At 36.1% G+C, this 16,800-nt stretch overlaps 1 protein-coding gene across 8 annotated transcripts in view; it reads left to right on the top strand.

Annotated features, from left to right (window-relative positions):
* daam1a (dishevelled associated activator of morphogenesis 1a) overlaps positions 1 to 15,309 on the top strand; it is a 133,128-nt gene extending 117,819 nt beyond the window's left edge. For all 8 annotated transcript variants that reach the window (XM_017351772.3, XM_017351771.3, XM_073928244.1 and 5 more), the window contains 8 exons: positions 502 to 608; positions 2,658 to 2,746; positions 4,063 to 4,231; positions 4,328 to 4,435; positions 6,937 to 6,997; positions 8,287 to 8,418; positions 12,185 to 12,355; positions 14,026 to 15,309. In XM_017351772.3, the coding sequence (XP_017207261.1) occupies positions 502 to 608; positions 2,658 to 2,746; positions 4,063 to 4,231; positions 4,328 to 4,435; positions 6,937 to 6,997; positions 8,287 to 8,418; positions 12,185 to 12,355; positions 14,026 to 14,235 (1,047 nt within the window). In that variant the 3' untranslated portion in view covers positions 14,236 to 15,309. The remainder of the gene's footprint in view (positions 1 to 501; positions 609 to 2,657; positions 2,747 to 4,062; positions 4,232 to 4,327; positions 4,436 to 6,936; positions 6,998 to 8,286; positions 8,419 to 12,184; positions 12,356 to 14,025) is intronic.
* Positions 15,310 to 16,800: the final 1,491 nt, after the last annotated feature.

Here is a 16,800-nt window from a genome sequence, read left to right as displayed (position 1 = left end):
TCTCAGCTCAACTAAAACTACATGAGTTTGATAGGACACGTTCTAAAAAAGTTCCTAATATTGGGAGCATTTAGTGCAGAATTTATCTTTTTTTCTCTCTCTTATTATTTTTATGGCAAGTGCAGATGTCTGTTTATACAGAGATGGATGAATTTTTTTTTTTACATTTTTTTGAACCCACTTCAACAAACCCTAAATACACTGCCTAATATAATAATTGACAGTAACAATAATTAAAATAGTATGGACACAAAAAATATATAGATAAAGTTTTTACAATTATAATAATTAAAACTAAACAGCAAGATTGCATAAAATGAAATGGTTAAAAAAAGTGGTATCTTTTAAAAGTTTTTAAAGCCATAATTTATCTTTGCAAATTAAATTGTTTGTATTTTCAGGCGGCTTTTACAATGCAAAGTTTTGCGCTAGTATGACGTCTTTCAGAATGTCTGCTTGGCTGGATTTAGCCATTTAAGTGCTTTCTCTCTTTCCCTGCAGCTGTTGAAGTTTGTGCCAGAAAAAAGTGATGTAGACCTTCTGGAGGAGCACAAACATGAGCTGGAGCGAATGGCGAAGGCAGACCGCTTCCTCTACGAGATGAGCAGGTAACTTTCACTTTAGACCAGTAAGAATGAGAAGAATAAATAAACCCAGGTAGTGTTCGTCAGTCTGGACAGAGCAGTCAAAACTCTGTGTCTTCTAAATGGCTCTTCTTCACAGCAGGTTTAGGTGATGTTGAGGTCAGTGTGTGGAAAATAAATAGTAGGATTATGCTCTTATCTTATCTGTGTAGACTCGGGTTTTAATAATCTTTGACTTTAATGGCATGAGCTTGGCTGAAAAAGGCTGGAAACATGTCGTCATTTTCTGACCTTCATCGCGTGGCTTCTAACGTCATTCCTCTTTCAGCCAACAAACTTATAAATATAAAACCATGAAGAACCGACGGCTCCTTTAATTAATAAGAAATAAACAAGTTGCAGGTGTTGGCGGATTGAATGTTTATTATTATTTTAATATGGGAAATAAGAGCCGCTTCTCACCAACAAATTCAACAGAACAGTGAAAAAAAAAAACGTCTGTAAATGTTTCAGATGTGTTGTAACTAAGCATTATGGTGCTCCTCATGTTAGTATTTTTGTTAGTCGTTTAAAGGGGTAGTTCACCCCAAAATAAAAAATAGTCCTCATAATTTACTAAGTTCTAAACTTTTATGAGTTTGTTTTTTTTTCTGCTAAACACAAAGGAAGATATTTTGAAGAATGTTGTAAACCAGCAGACTTTATAGTAAGAACTATTCAGGAAAAAAAAATTCTATAAAAGTCAATAGCTGTTTTTTACCAGCTTAGAACAGGTAAATATTGATAGAATTTTCATTTTAAAAATATATTTTTGCATTTAAGTAATGTTTACTATAGTAAAATACTTTTTTTTTATTACTATGAATTTTACTTACTATTTACTCACTACTTAAAATGCTTACTATTAGTGGTGTAACGGATCCCAAATCTTATGGTTCGGACCACACTACGGGATCACCCTATGGTTTTTGAGTCACTGTTTAGACCATTTTTCGGATCAGAAAAAAAGGGAGGAGACAAATGTCATTTGCTTTCCATTTATACAAAAATATTACTGCAAAAACTATTGGTTTTAACAAACAGAACTTAGAACCTGTAATCTTAATACAAATCAAGATATAACCAGCTGAAAAAAAAAGGAAAATGTTTAATACAAAAAATGATCTTTGCTGCTGTTGCTGAAAATTCTAAATATAGAAATGTAACATCTTGTACAACAGATCATATTTATTTTTAATTAATGATTCAACAATTCACACATAAAACTTCATGTTTGATTATGGGTGGATCATTTTTGAAAACCTATTCAGTGACATCATTTTGATGGTTGTTTGTTGCCACCTATTGGTTAAACAAAGTAATTGCTACAACATTCACCAACGTCAAGTTCCATTAAACAATGATTTTAATCTTTACCATAAACATCAGCGTTTATATCTGAACTATAAACTGTTCTCCTAGTACTTCTGTTATTTAATGTTTTGTAACTAACTGAAAAAGTGTAAAAACTGAATCTCTCCCGATTAAACACAGGTTTGAAAGCAGCGCTTTGAAGGATTAATAAATATATGAAAATCATTATTATTTATCTGTATTCAATTGGTATCACAATTTTTTAATGTTTAATTGTGCAGCTTTACACTGAATGCATTAATGCAGACTATACAAACAGTGAGAGAAAACACCTTTAATTTTTAACCTAAGAATTTAATTTTTAACCTAAGAAAGCATTTAGGTCTCACCACAACTTTTTCCATCGTCATTATATTTGACAGGAAAGCCAAAATGCTTTTATACACGTGATTTGAATGACTTGGGATCAAAACTATTTTCCATTAATCAATTGACTCTAATTGATTAATCAACTTCTATTAGATTAATTGAATTTAGATCTATTTCAGCAGTTGATGCATTGTAATTGATTCATCAATGTCATCAAAGCTTATTTCAATCGTATAATCAGAAACCTTAAGATTTAAAGATCATAAATCTTCCAGATGTGTCTTGTAGTGTACATGAGATGCAATGTCATTCATGGAATTTAATCAAATTTTCCTTTTAAATCCTCCACAGAATCAACCACTACCAGCAAAGACTGCAGTCTCTTTACTTTAAAAAGAAGTTTGCAGAAAGAATAGCAGAAATCAAGCCCAAAGTGGAAGGTAAAGACTATTAGACATTCAAAAATAAAACACACACACACACTACCACACAAACGCACTTGGGGTTGAATGAGATATTTGAATTCTTTTATTAAGCATGATGTATACAATATAGAGATGGCATAAAAAGTTCATTTATTTGTTTGGAAGTTTGTGAAATAGAAGTTGTCCAATATTAAACGGGAAACACACGTGGTTGTTGTCATGCGGAGAATCCAGCCAATCGTGTAATATCCATGTCGCCATCGCAGCTCCTGCAGTCGCTCTTCAGATGCGGCTGAATCAGATTTCAATCAACCTGCGCAGCGCTGCATGAAGTCGAACGCATCTATTGTCTACTTTGTCGCTGGTGACGTCATCAATAAAACACCAGATAAAAATGTTTTGCAACATGCAACAATTTGCGATGTATTTGCAGGAAATATATTCACATGCTGTCTGACAGCTCGTAACAGGATGCGTAAATAATGCAACATTACCACTGATTAGATTTAGTGCAGAACCAATGCAGCCAACACTTTCATTTCATTAAAAATGCAACGTTAGCATCCGGGCTAATTTAACTGCTAAATAAATGCATTGATTACCCAGTAAGAATGTAACAATAACAGATATTTTAGTGCAGAAGTAATGCATGCGTCGTCAGCACACAGATTCATATGAAGTTATTCCATTACAACATATCACACGATAGACTATGATTTTAAGTCTTATTTACACTCAGAGAGTTGCTCAGACGAAGATTTTACCGCTATGATAGTGTGCGCTAGAAAGCTGCTCAAAATACTGCTCAAGTCGGGTGTTTTTCGCGGTCACTGCTCATCGTAGTTGTCTTCTCGCTGCACATCTTCACACCGTTCACTGGGGATGATGTTAACACACACTATGAAGCTTGCTTACATCTCCGGCGGCTGCGTTCTACACGGTTTCTGCACACTTCACGACTCACTTCACAAAGTATGCCAGCATCTACGCTTTGCAGAGCACAACAGCCAATCACATAACCTTTCCATGGTTTTGTACACGTGATTGGCTAGTATCTGCTCTTTGGTATTTGCATGGAACAACCTAACTGGCTTCTGTTTGATGATTTAAAAGTCACTTGAAGTTTACATGAGATTAGTTTACAAATTAGTACTATTCACTAATTCTACAATATTGTTGCACAAGCACTCATTGTCACTTCACTGATTGTTTACAGTTTAACAGAAGCTACTCCTATAATTCTAGCAAAGCATTATGAGTTGTTGGATAAAGATGGATAGATATGGTGTTGATATAATCTTAAAAATTTATTTATGTACATTTATGTACAGCTCTCAGTAAAGCATCTAAAGAGGTTCTTCAGAGCAAGAATCTCCGTCAGCTTCTGGAGATTGTCCTGGCCTTCGGAAACTACATGAACAAAGGCCAGAGAGGCAATGCTTACGGCTTCAAAGTGTCCTCTCTCAACAAGATCGCTGACACCAAATCCAGCATCGACAAGTAAGACAAGGCTTTGGTTTGTGTGAGTACTGAATATGAAACTCCAGCCGGCCGGCCGGCCAGTTACACCAGCTGTGTGTGTGTGTTTATCAACAGAAACGTCACTCTTCTGCATTACCTGATTACCGTTCTTGAGCAGAAATACCCCAAAGTCAGTCTGATTCACGAGGATCTGCAGAACGTTCCAGTTGCGGCCAAAGTCAAGTAAGCACTGGGGACTCTTTTCACATTTCTAGGTTTTTCTGTAACAGAAGTCATCGTAGTTGGGTAAGCTTATGCAGAGTTCAGACTGCATGATTTTCAAAGTCGTGTCACTGGTGTTTTCGTACTGCATGACTGTCTGGGCTAGCGTTTTGTCGCTGCTTTGTTTATACTGCAACATGGCTCGACGACAGGGGGTTTCACACTGCGTGACTTTACAATAGGAAGAATCGCTGACAACTGTCTAACCTATGTTTCACAGCCAAAAACACATAGTTTATCTTTAGTTTTTAACTACATAACGAGAAAGAAGCCTTTAGTATGGTAGAAAATTTACATGTTTGCTCACCTGGGTTTGAAGGGAATTAGCAATTTCTCCTCAACTTATTTTCTTATTTGACCCAGTTGTGATATTGTTTAGATGACACATGAAACAGACACGGGTGCTCCTGCCAAATTTCCTCTAGTTTTTCCTCCATTTTTTGGGTCCAAATAAACTGAAAATGAACGCTTTAAACTTCTCCCCCAACCTCCCGCTGGCCTGCAGGTACACACACACACACACACACACACACACACACACACACACTAGTGGATGCTGCTCCCTCATTGGCTGTGGGTGATCACCAATGTTTTTTTCAGTCAAAAGTTTCTCTCAGTTTCTCTCAGATTGCGTCTTTGATAGTTCACACTGTGTGATTGTCACTCACGTGAACGAGCACCGATTTACTAGTGATTTCATGCATTTGTCGTGATTTTTCAAAACCTATTGGTGAGTCAAACTCAGGGCTTAAATCATGCAGTCTGAATTCGGCATTAGAGTGCAGTGAATGGGAGAGTACAACAGATCATTTTTTTACAATTCTATTCGCTGAAATAATTAAAGAAAAGCGGGCGACGCTGTGGCGCAGTAGGTAGTGCTGTCACCTCACAGCAAGAAGGTCGCTGGTTCGCTAGTTTGAGCCTCGGCTCAGTTGGTGTCTCTGTGTAGATTTTGCATGTTCTCCCTGCGTTCGCGTGGGTTTCCTCCGGGTGCTTCGGTTTCCCCCACAGTCCAAAGATATGCGGTACAGGTGAATTGGGTAGGCTAAATTATCCGTAGTGTATGAGTTTGTGTGTGTGTGTGTGTGTGTGTGTGTGTGTGTGTGTGTGTGGATGTTTCCCAGAGATGGGTTGCGGCTGGACGAGCATCCGCTGCTTAAAAACGTGCTGGATAAGTTAGCGGTTCATTCCGCTGTGGCGACCCAGACTGACTCTTGACTGTCAGTGAGTCAAGAGTAAATTTTCAGCACTCTGCCATGACAGCACAGTACTGTTTTTGCAAGCAGCATGAACAAGTATACTACATAGAAATGTTGTGTCGATGAATTATTTGAATGGTTTTTGCTTTCCCGCTGAGCATATATGGTTCATACATGGAAAGTATATTTTATATGAACAGAATATCCACAGTTATTTCCAATATTGAGCTATTTTGAATTTTGACCACAGTGCGCAAATGAGCTACTCCACGTTACAGTCTTCGGGTGCAAAGGGCTCTTGCCCTTTGGTTATCGCAGCAACAAGCCGCCCTTGAGCGAGGCAAGCCATTGAAATAAATGGGTTTTATTATGCAGTGCTTCGCTTTTCTCAGGGTTGTTTTTTTTTTTTTGTCGAAGAAAAACCTAAAATGCCATTCTCAGTCAAAACTTCTGTACACAGGCAGCATGGTGGCTCAGTGGTTAGCAATGTTGCCTCACAGTACGAAGGTCGCTGGTTCGAGTCCTGATTTTCCCCCATAGTCCAAAGACAAGCACTATAGGTGAAGTGAATAAACTAAATGTGTGTGTGTGAGAATGAGAGTGTATGGGTGTTTCCCAGTGCTGGGGAAACATCTGCTGCGGAAAACATATGCCGGAATAGTTGGCGGTTCATCCATCATTTCATCCATCCAAAAAGAATGAATAATTATACTAATAATACTAATTCACATCTTAGTGGGTATTTTGTTACTCAGTTAAATGCACTTTTGCAGAGTATAAAATAAAAAATGATTATAAAAATTATAATATATAATATATAATAAAAAACTAGAAATGGTTCTTTAAACCAATATTAAAGTCTTATTTGTTGGACAAACCCAACCATTAGGTTACATTTTTCAAAAGCTTTTTCAGCCTAACAGCTGAGTTTTCCATATTTGACCCAAAGTACGGTTAAAAGAAGTGCAGCCGATCAGATTTTCGTGATTAGGTTAGCATTTCACTTCTATTTTAGAGATGGTTTGTAGTCTGGTGTTGGGCTAGGATTTAGTTAGACCGGAATGTTTTTCTAGGACCAACAAAAGTTGTTGATCCAGGATCCCGTCCTATTTGGCCAAACCGTAGTCACTGTGTGAAGATACTGTTTGATGTGCTTCATTCCTCAGCCATTCGAAATGAGATTAAAGGCTCTGCAAATTGTCCAGTGAAACATTATCTCTCATTATCTCCCTCTCCAACTTATTTTCTTTCCTTTTTTCCCAGCATGACCGAACTGGAGAAAGACATTAACAATCTGCGCTCTGGCTTGAAAAGCGTGGAGACGGTGAGCGACATTTTCTCATTTTGTCTTTGATTGCAACAAGCTCCATCGCTTATGAGGGCAACCAGTGTAGCAGGCATATCTTCAGTATTTATATAAGAGCCATGCAGTATTATTGGTTGAAAACTTTATTTATGGTTACACTTGGAACTGAAAAGGAACACTCAGATTTGAAGGCATTAATGTGTTTTGAGTGGTTCTGTGGTTGGGATTGAGGATGAATTGATATTTTCAGCTGAATCTCATGTACTTTTTTTGTTGTTTATCTATTGTGCAATCCTTTATCCTATTTTCTAAATGAAATCAAATGTCATGTCATTTCTAGTTTTGATAAGTATAAAGAAGGTTGATGAGATAAAGACGTCTTATTTTATCCCTTAATAACAAGAAAAACTGCCACAAAGGCATTAAAGCTGTTTTCATATGAGCCGGATCACTACAACTTGTTCATTTCTCTGCCGAATTAGTGACAGAATGTCAGTCGCAGAAATTCAGAAACATCTGCCACATCTTACCAGGTTTTTTTTATTACATTCAAACAGTAACAAAACGACAGATTTTGTGAAATATTTATATTAATAAACTTATTTCTGTAACGTTTGGATACATTAATTGAAGTATTTGAACATATTTTTATATTTCTTGTAGACTGCAAGTTGAATTAATTATTTTTTATATTTCTTTTAGTCTTAGAAAAAGTTCTTTGGAGTTTTGAAGTTGAACCTTTGTTATTTTGATATGTTCTTGAACCTAAATTACTGGTATAGCTTTAATGTATTATTATTATTATTATTATTATTATTATTATTATTATTATAAATACAACAACAATAATTATTATTATTAATATTATCATCATTTTCTTTGTTATTATTATTAATATTAATAAATAACAAAAACAATTATTACTATAACTACTACTGCTGCTACAAGCTTAAAAAATTGTCAAATATTTGTAGCATGATCACGCAAAAGTCAGGCCATATATATATATATATATATATATATATATATATATATATATATATATATATATATATATATATATATAAATGCATCACATGATCTACAACAACATCACTTAAGAACAAAACATCAAAATAACTCAACATGTAAACAAACTGACAAATCCCATTTAACTTGACTGAACTTGCAAACATCAATTTACTCAAATAGCAGCCAAATCTCAGCCTCTCTACACCAAACACTGTAAGGTATTTTATTGATGTTAAAACTACGTATGAATTAGTTTCTCCATCTTAAAAGCAGCCTGTCTGTGTGTCTCCTACTAGGAGCTGGAGTACCAGAGGACTCAACCTCAGACCTATGGAGACAAGTTTGTGTCTGTAGTGAGTCAGTTCATCACTGTGGCTGGATTCAGTTTCTCTGACATTGAGGACTCTCTTCAGGATGCTAAGGATTCGGTAAGAGTGAAAGTCCATTGCAGTTCACTAAACACAGGGAGCTAAGCTAATGATAATAGTTATCGCCATAATTCCCAAGTTGATTGATTATATTAAGTATAAAATTAAAATTGACAATTTTTTCCACACGTTTTTATTCTTTAGGTGAACAATTAATCTGTGCGACTTAATCCACTGACAAAATGTTTGTTTTGAAAAATTTCAATCGAAGTCAGTGATGGTGCTTCTCTGATGATGTCAGTTTGACTACTTCAGCCACAATATGCAGGGGTGACCAGACTTAATCCTGGAGGGCCGGTGTCCTGCATAGTTTACCCCAATCAGACACACCTGGGCTAGCTAATCAAGCTCTTAGTAGGCTTGCTAGAAATGTTTTAGCAGGTGTGTTGAGGCAAGCTGGAGCTAAACTCTGCAGGATATCTGCCCTCTAGGATGGAGTTTGGGCACCCCTGGCTATGAGGGAATGATCTGCAAAAAGAAAGCCCCGCCCCCTACTCAATATTCAGATACTGAGATACATCTCTGCAACTTCCGGTTCACGCAGACATTTTTGGTAGTTTAGATATGCAAATTATTGAAGGTTTCATTAAATTGCAACTGGGTCGTTATTTAAAGATGCACTGATTGTGTATATATACATCTAGCACAAAATCTGAATCTGGCTGAAGTCAACTTTTATTGACACAGTTGTCAAAGCCAGAAAAAAATAGAAAATTTAAACTATTTTTTAAATAAAAGACTGTACATGCTACATAGTCAGGCATATTATGCATGAATCTCTATTCACAATTGACATTCCAAAAGCATGCCAAGAAGGTCAGTAAAATTGAAATCTGGTCAACTTCAGGCATGTACAACCTTGATTTGATTTGAGTGATTTATTTTTGAACAAAAATATCATACATAAAATATCATTAACAAAAAATACATTTCAACATGGTCAAAAATGAAGTGGGATGAAGCACAAGCTTATTCTTTTCCCACCCCATTACCACATACATCTTTCGTCTAAGCTTATTTTTTTCTTTTAACTTACTTATCTCTTTTTTTACATGACACATATTTTATCCTTTTGGCATCTTTGACATATTATATGTTTAAATCCATTTGTACCTTTACATTTTGTAACATAGACCCAAAGAAAACAAACAAACAAACAAACAAACAAAGTACTGCAAATAGCCATTAATTAAAATTTCCTCATACTTTTCTCATTTGATCCTTTTTCAATCACCTTCATCATTATATTCCTTTAATAAAATATATTTATACAAATTTTTAAACTGATTATTATCCTGACATTGTTTAAGAGTATGATCTAGACCAGGGGTGCTCAATCATGTTTCTGGAGATCTACCTTCCTGCAGATTTCAGTTGCTACCCATATCAAACACACCTGCCTGTAATTATCAAGTGGTTTTCAGGTCCTAATTAATTGGTTCAGGTGTGTTTGATATGGGTAGCAACCGAAATCTGCAGGAAGGTAGATCTCCAGAAACATGATTGAGCACCCCTGATCTAGACTGTTCCATAGATTTACACCACAGACAGACATACACAAACTTTTTAAAGTTGTCATAAACGACCTTACTTGACTAATGAAGCAGCAAAACCTTTTATGCACTCCATGATTTTTTTCTCACATTACATATTGTCTTACTAGTTGGTCACACACCAGTAACAACAGTAAAAATCGGTTTTAAAACAGTTTTAAAATCAGTTGAATCACTTTATAAACACACTTTTTTGATCAGAAGACATCATCATTGTAATATAATAGAAAAACATTATTTATTGAGCTTTAATAATATTTAGCTGATGCTTGTATGATTTTTTACATTTTAAATGGATATGCTTCACCTCCATTATGTGAGTTTGTGGCACACTAGAATAATAATGGCAGAGCAACACAATCTATTTCTAGAGGAGACTGTGCTGTGCAACTTAGACGTACAACTTTTGTCTTGTCAGGTAGAGCTAGTCATTTCTGGAACACTTCCTATCGATTTAAGGGGTGTTACAAATTATTCAACATTTAAATACAAATTAAAGAAATGGCTGAAAGAAAATCAAGTTTGTAATCATGTGTAATTCTTTTCTGTAGATTTTTATGAAATTCTTATTATATGTTTTGTCTTTGTTGTTTGTAACTTTAGTGTTATTGTATGTGTGATAATGTGTTTTTTATTTTAGGTTGCCTTTTTAAAATCTGGCAGGGGGCTAACAGATGAAAATTAGCACTTGTGGCTAACTCTGGCTTATTTACAGTTTTACTGTTAATTAATTAGCATTGTCCCTGTTAAAATACATTTTAATTCCAATTTCTAAAAGAGAATATAGACTTTAAATATGAATAAAATTTTGTTTGGTGTGTTTAACTAATTATAAAATTTATTTAAATTATTTAGTTGTTAATCTTAAGTTATTGTTACTGAAATCTACAAACACTTAAAAGTGTATTCAGATGTTTTCTTTGCATTTGACCGAAAACCAAAAATCCCAAAGTCTCAAATATGACCTGTGCTTGAAAAAACAGCCTACAGTGTCTCGCCTTAAATGTTTACGAGAGATTTAAACGGTGAGGATTGTCACTCTATCTGGACGTTAAAAAGTGAAAAGCTCACATAAAGTTGCTTTGAAGTGGCCATTAAACGTCTGAAATGACAGATGTTTTTTCCTCGCTTCATGCTGTCACACATAACTCAAACTTGTAGATGTTAAATCGGCTCTTTCGCTGGAGTTTACTGGACTTCTGTGCTTTTCTGTGGACATTGAAACTGCTGGAAACATGGATCTAAATCTTTAACCGCAGTCGACTGAAGATCAGTTTCAAAGGCTGATTCTCTGAGTCTGATCCTGGTCATGGCTTGATTTGATGTTACTGTAGTGATCGGATTTTATGTTTGGACCAGATGAAGGTTTATCTTACTGGGAAGTTGGAGATTTATTAATGGTTTCCACTAGTAGGGATACAACAAATGAAAATTCTGGATGCATTTGACCAAAAACCAAAACTGCTTTTTAATCATTATTCGTTATTTAATTAAGTTTACTTTTTCAAATTTAAACTTGGTAACTTTAAGCACACGTTAATAAAATAACCACGTTTTCTTGACATTTTTCATTTTTTTGTCGGCTTAGTCCCTTTATTAATCCGGGGTCGCAACAGCAGAATGAACCGCCAACTTATCCAGCACTGCACCACTGCGTCACCCTGTTTTCTTGACAGTAAAATATTATTGACAGTGAACGTGTTGCAAGCAGCAGGAACAGGTATCCTACATAGAAATCTCCTGTCGGCAAATTTTATGGATGAACTTTACTTTTCCGGTAAGCATGTATGGTTTATACATTTGTTTATTTGAGTAAAATGTCTACAATTATAACCAATATTGAGCTATTTTGAATTTTGACCACAGTGCGCACTCAAGCATCCATGTTCACTATGGTCATCGCAGCAACAAACCACCTTAGAGCATGGCAAGCCATTGAAATAAATGGGTTTCATTATGCAGCCCATCGCTTTTCCCAGGCTCATATTTTGGCCGAAAGAAATGAAAATGCCATTTTCAGCCAAAAATTTGGTGCACTTTTTTGGGTCAGAAGGAATTGGTTAGCCTTTTTATTTATTTGTTTGTTTGTTTATCTGTCTGTCTGTCTATCTATGCAAACTTTGTTTTTTTATTACTCGCCAACTTAGTGCCCCAGAAACCCCTTATTTTTCGGAATAATTTAGACAGTCATTGTTGTCTTACATTGTGTGCAGTTTGGGAAGGCCGTGCAGCACTTCGGTGAGGACGCCACACGCATGCAGCCTGATGAGTTCTTCGGCATCTTCGATCAGTTCCTGCAGGGCTTCAGTGAAGCTAAACAAGACAATGAGAACATGAGACGACGGAAAGAGGAGGAGGAGCGCAGGGCCCGTATGGAGGCACAGGTAATGTCAACAAACACACTGTGAACATTTCACACTCATGCACACACTTGACCTTTGCCAAAAATGTATTATATTACATTATTATATTATTATACACCAATAAGCAATTATAGGTGTAAAGACCCTTCTCATATTTCAAGGTTTCTCAGCAGCAGAAATCATAATAACAGTGAATGGGAGAGAACCACAAATAAGTAAATAAAAGTTCAAATAAAGAAAGAAAAACTCCACAATAGTGTTTTCATGACTTTCATAAAAAGAAGAGAAAAAACTATGTATAGCCTGAAGAGAGTATGATGCCAAACTTACTGCCCTGGCCATAAATACTGCATCAGAAACACCTCACATAAGCGTTAACTAGTATTTTGCTGAAAATGTGATATAATACAAAGTATAGCTTATAAATGTACTTTTTTTTTTCCAAAACATTTAAGGACTGAAGATGCTGATGACTGATGAAATGATTTCTGAATAACATACTTACATACCAAACATACTGGGTATGCAGCGTTTGTATAGTGAAATACGCAATATACAAAGTTTTATACAATACTGTTCAGAAGTAACCAATATAATACAATAATGAAATCAGATCTTGAGCCTGAATTGTCTAAACATGCTTTTGATGTTACAGAGTAACCTGCATTTAACATGTGATCAACGCTATAACAGATGCAATTGTTGTTTGGTCAATTATAATACCTTCTTGACATCACACTACCTGCGATGAGTATTATGCATATGCACATCACAGTATCAATGCTGAAATAATATATATGCATGAAGTCTTTTTTTTTAAAGACATTCAAAGATGCAAATATTTAGACAAAAAGCTGTTCCTATGATTTTTTTTTTTTGTCAAATAAAATCCTTATCAACTGACATGCAGATTGAAAGAATTGGGTTATGAGGAGTATGAATGTAGTTTGCACTGTCTAGTGTGCAGTAGGCAGAAGTGTACTGTTCCACTAAACCAGAGGTGCCCAGACATTTTAGCACAAAGGGCCAAAAACCAAATATCATCGAATGCCGTGGGTCGAAGGTAAATAGGGTACCAAACTATATTACATTAAAGTTGCCGTGGGTGGGTCATTTCATTATTTATTTCAGAATGTTTCAAAATAAACAGAAAATATTACTTTAAATGGTATTAACTAATGCAGTATAACTTTCTAAATGATAACTTACTGCAATAAAAACAATCACCGTTATAACACAGTGGAGTTCAATGCTGAATATTCTGCTCAAGCAAAATCTGCCATTGACTTGATTTGCTCAAAAAGGCCTTGCATTGTCGTCATCTCAGATGGGATGGCGGCCAAGGTTACCATAGGTATCTCTGCACTAAACAACCTTACCCCTTTCATAAAACACAATGAAAACCAGTTCATCCAAAAAGGAACATTTCCTCACCATTTACTCTAAACTCTTAAGAATGGTTTTCTTGTTGAACACAAAACAAGATAGCTAAGTTATTCTGAAGAATATTGGAAATAAGCAACCACTGACATCTATAGTAGAACAACAAAAAAACTATAAAAGTATATCTTCCTTTCTGTTCAACAGAAGAAACAACCCCAAACAGGTTTGAAACAAGTGAAGGATGAGTAAATGTGTGAACTATCCCTTTAAAACAGTTCTCGAAATAATGTAAATGTGTCTGTGAACAGCTCAAGGAGCAGCGCGAGAGGGAAAGAAAATCCCGGAAGGCTAAAGAAAACTGCGAGGAGGACGGAGAGTTCGACGACCTGGTGTCTGCACTGCGATCTGGGGAGGTGTTTGACAAAGATATGTCAAAGATGAAACACAACCGTAAACGTCCCGTCAAATCGAGTGCAGAAAGCAGCAGAGAAAGACCCGTCACCAAACTCAACTTCTGAGGTAAAACAAACAACGAATGAATGCTGCCCTCTGCTGGTGGAAAAAGACATTACACCATCCAGACTGCCAAAACACCTCCCGACAATTCATAAAGGCTTTTCTAAACATCTAAATCACTTGACTGTGTTTGTGTTGAGGATGACAGGAATTTGCACAGCGCACCAAGAAAACCACGGTTCTACTAATGGAAAGAATGAGCGGAAAGGGCTACGTGCTTTATAAAGCATCACTAAAAACTGGTGCTGACACTCTGCCTGACAACCATAAACTCTCTTTATTTCTGTTCGCTCAGATATTACATACTGTTTTGCTGAAGTATTGTTGGTGTACAGTGTGCGCTATCAAGAACCAGGACGTAAATTGTCAATTTATGAAAGCAGTGATACTATTATTGGGCGATTAGTAATGAGTATTTCCTATTGTTACACTTGTAACTCGAGCACAAGCGATTGTTTGTTGATAAACGGTCCATTCTGGACCGGTTCAAGCACAATGCACAACTTTAAATCTTGAAAACAACCTTTTGTACGAATGATATTCAAAGTAAAGCGTTTATTATAAATCTACACAAATGCCATGTATTAAATATACTGACAGGAATTATAGCGGGGGAAGAAAAATACGCCGAGGTCAAGCTTTGATTGCAAATATATGTTAGAGAATGACAGAACAATGCAATATTCTTTCGTTGCGGTTACCAAAAAAGAAGACTCATTAAAAAAAAAACAGCTGTGGATGTACAAGCTGCATCTCAAGCAAACCAAACTGTCTGCCGTGCATGTATATTCTTGTAATTTCTTTTGTGTTGAAGGTTGTATATATGTACATATACCCATTGTTAACTTTTCTGACCAAGGCTTTTTTCTTAGTCCTTGACACTTCAGTTTTTTTGTGCTAATATTTTTCCCTGTTGATCAGATGCCATTAAATCTTTTTTTCACTAATAGCTCTTTGTAATGTTGTAGTACTTTGTAACGGTTTCCTTTGTTGGCGGGAGTGTTTTGTTTTCTTTATTTAAGAATTCATTTGGATGTAAGATAAGTAATCAATAAATAACCCTGAGGGTCACTGCATTGGTGTATGCCGTGTGATTTTATTTTAGAAACTGAATTCATTCTATAGCGGGAAAAGGGCACTTCATAGAAGAATTTTCAGGCATTAATCATATTTTTGTCCATTAAACTTTGAAAAACAAGAGACCTTTCCCCCGACTTCCTGTAGACTACTGTTTTTTTATGTGGTTGGGACTGTTTTCCCAAGAAAATGAAAAAGGATATATATGTTATATGCATGATGTTTGTTGTTAGCCATAGATATTTATGTTAAATGTCGACTATGCTATTGTTATCTATTGAAAGAAATGCATCAATATAGCCGCCATTTTAGTACAGGGTAGTCCTTCTTTGAAATGAATGTGGGACCAAGGTGCACTGTAGGACTTGCCATCCAGAGCCATAGTTATATATACATATATCTGTGATCGGGAGTTTTCCCCGTGGTCTTTTAATTATGTAAATTTATCATTTTACATCAAATTTCTATATTGATAGATAAGTGACCGCATGGGCATTGCCCATGACAAAGACAAAGACCAGTGGTGTCGCTAAAATCAACAGTTCTACATGAATAGACTAAAATGAAATGTGAGCTGTTTCAACTAAAAGAAATATGCTCAGAAAATATATATGTGCCTTTGTTTTGTCACAAGATGGACACCAGTGTTGATTTATGTTAATTATTTAATATCCTAATTGAACTATGGCCTAATTCTGACTTGGTCTAAGCCTTGTGTGTGAAACCAGGCCTTCGAGGCAAAAAGCTTTTACTTAAATTTTTTTGTCTTGTTTCTAGTCCAAATCTCTAAAAAGTCTTGAATCAAGAAGCATTTTCTTCCAAAATTATGTGTATTTTTCCTTAAAACAAGCAAAATAATCTGCCTATAGGGTAGGCAAAATAATCTTGTCTTTCATTTTGACATAGACTATTCAGCTTCTATTAAGGAAAAAATCACTTAATTTATGTATTTGTACATATGTGTGTGTGTGTGTGTGTGTGTGTGTTTGTTTGTTAGTTTGTGTGAATAAAACAGGTTGTTGGATTATGTACACAAAGCACACCGTAATACAACAGTTGTGTCCAGAATACATCATCTACTGTAGATCAGGGGTCACCAAACTCGGTCCTGGAGGGCCGGTGTCCCTGCAGGGGAGTCAGTGATGTATCCTGGGGTCATTGGGTGTTTCAACATCAGACATCCTCGCCCAGGTGACCCAGCTAAGGTTGATCAGACCCCAGCTTGCGTCCCAGCAGCCATCACCCACGGAGCAGCCCTCTTTATCCCTAGCCATCTTGTGGCTTTCTCTGGAGTTTCACAAGCAGACTTAACGGCCCTCTTCTTAGCTGCTACTGCTAGGCCTAGTTGATTGAAGACTGCAAACAGCAGTCCACCTCTATTGCCTCACCCTGGGTCTTCAGCTCCTTTCCCAGCACTTCTCTACTAGCTCCTGGTACTTTGAGCGTTTTCTTTCATTTGCCTCTTCCATCCACTCTTCCCATGGCGCTGT

This window comes from Danio rerio, chromosome 17, assembly GCF_049306965.1.
Source record: "Danio rerio strain Tuebingen ecotype United States chromosome 17, GRCz12tu, whole genome shotgun sequence".
NCBI classification, from domain to species: domain Eukaryota; kingdom Metazoa; phylum Chordata; class Actinopteri; order Cypriniformes; family Danionidae; genus Danio; species Danio rerio.
This window is presented reverse-complemented; position numbering and strand designations above follow the sequence as displayed.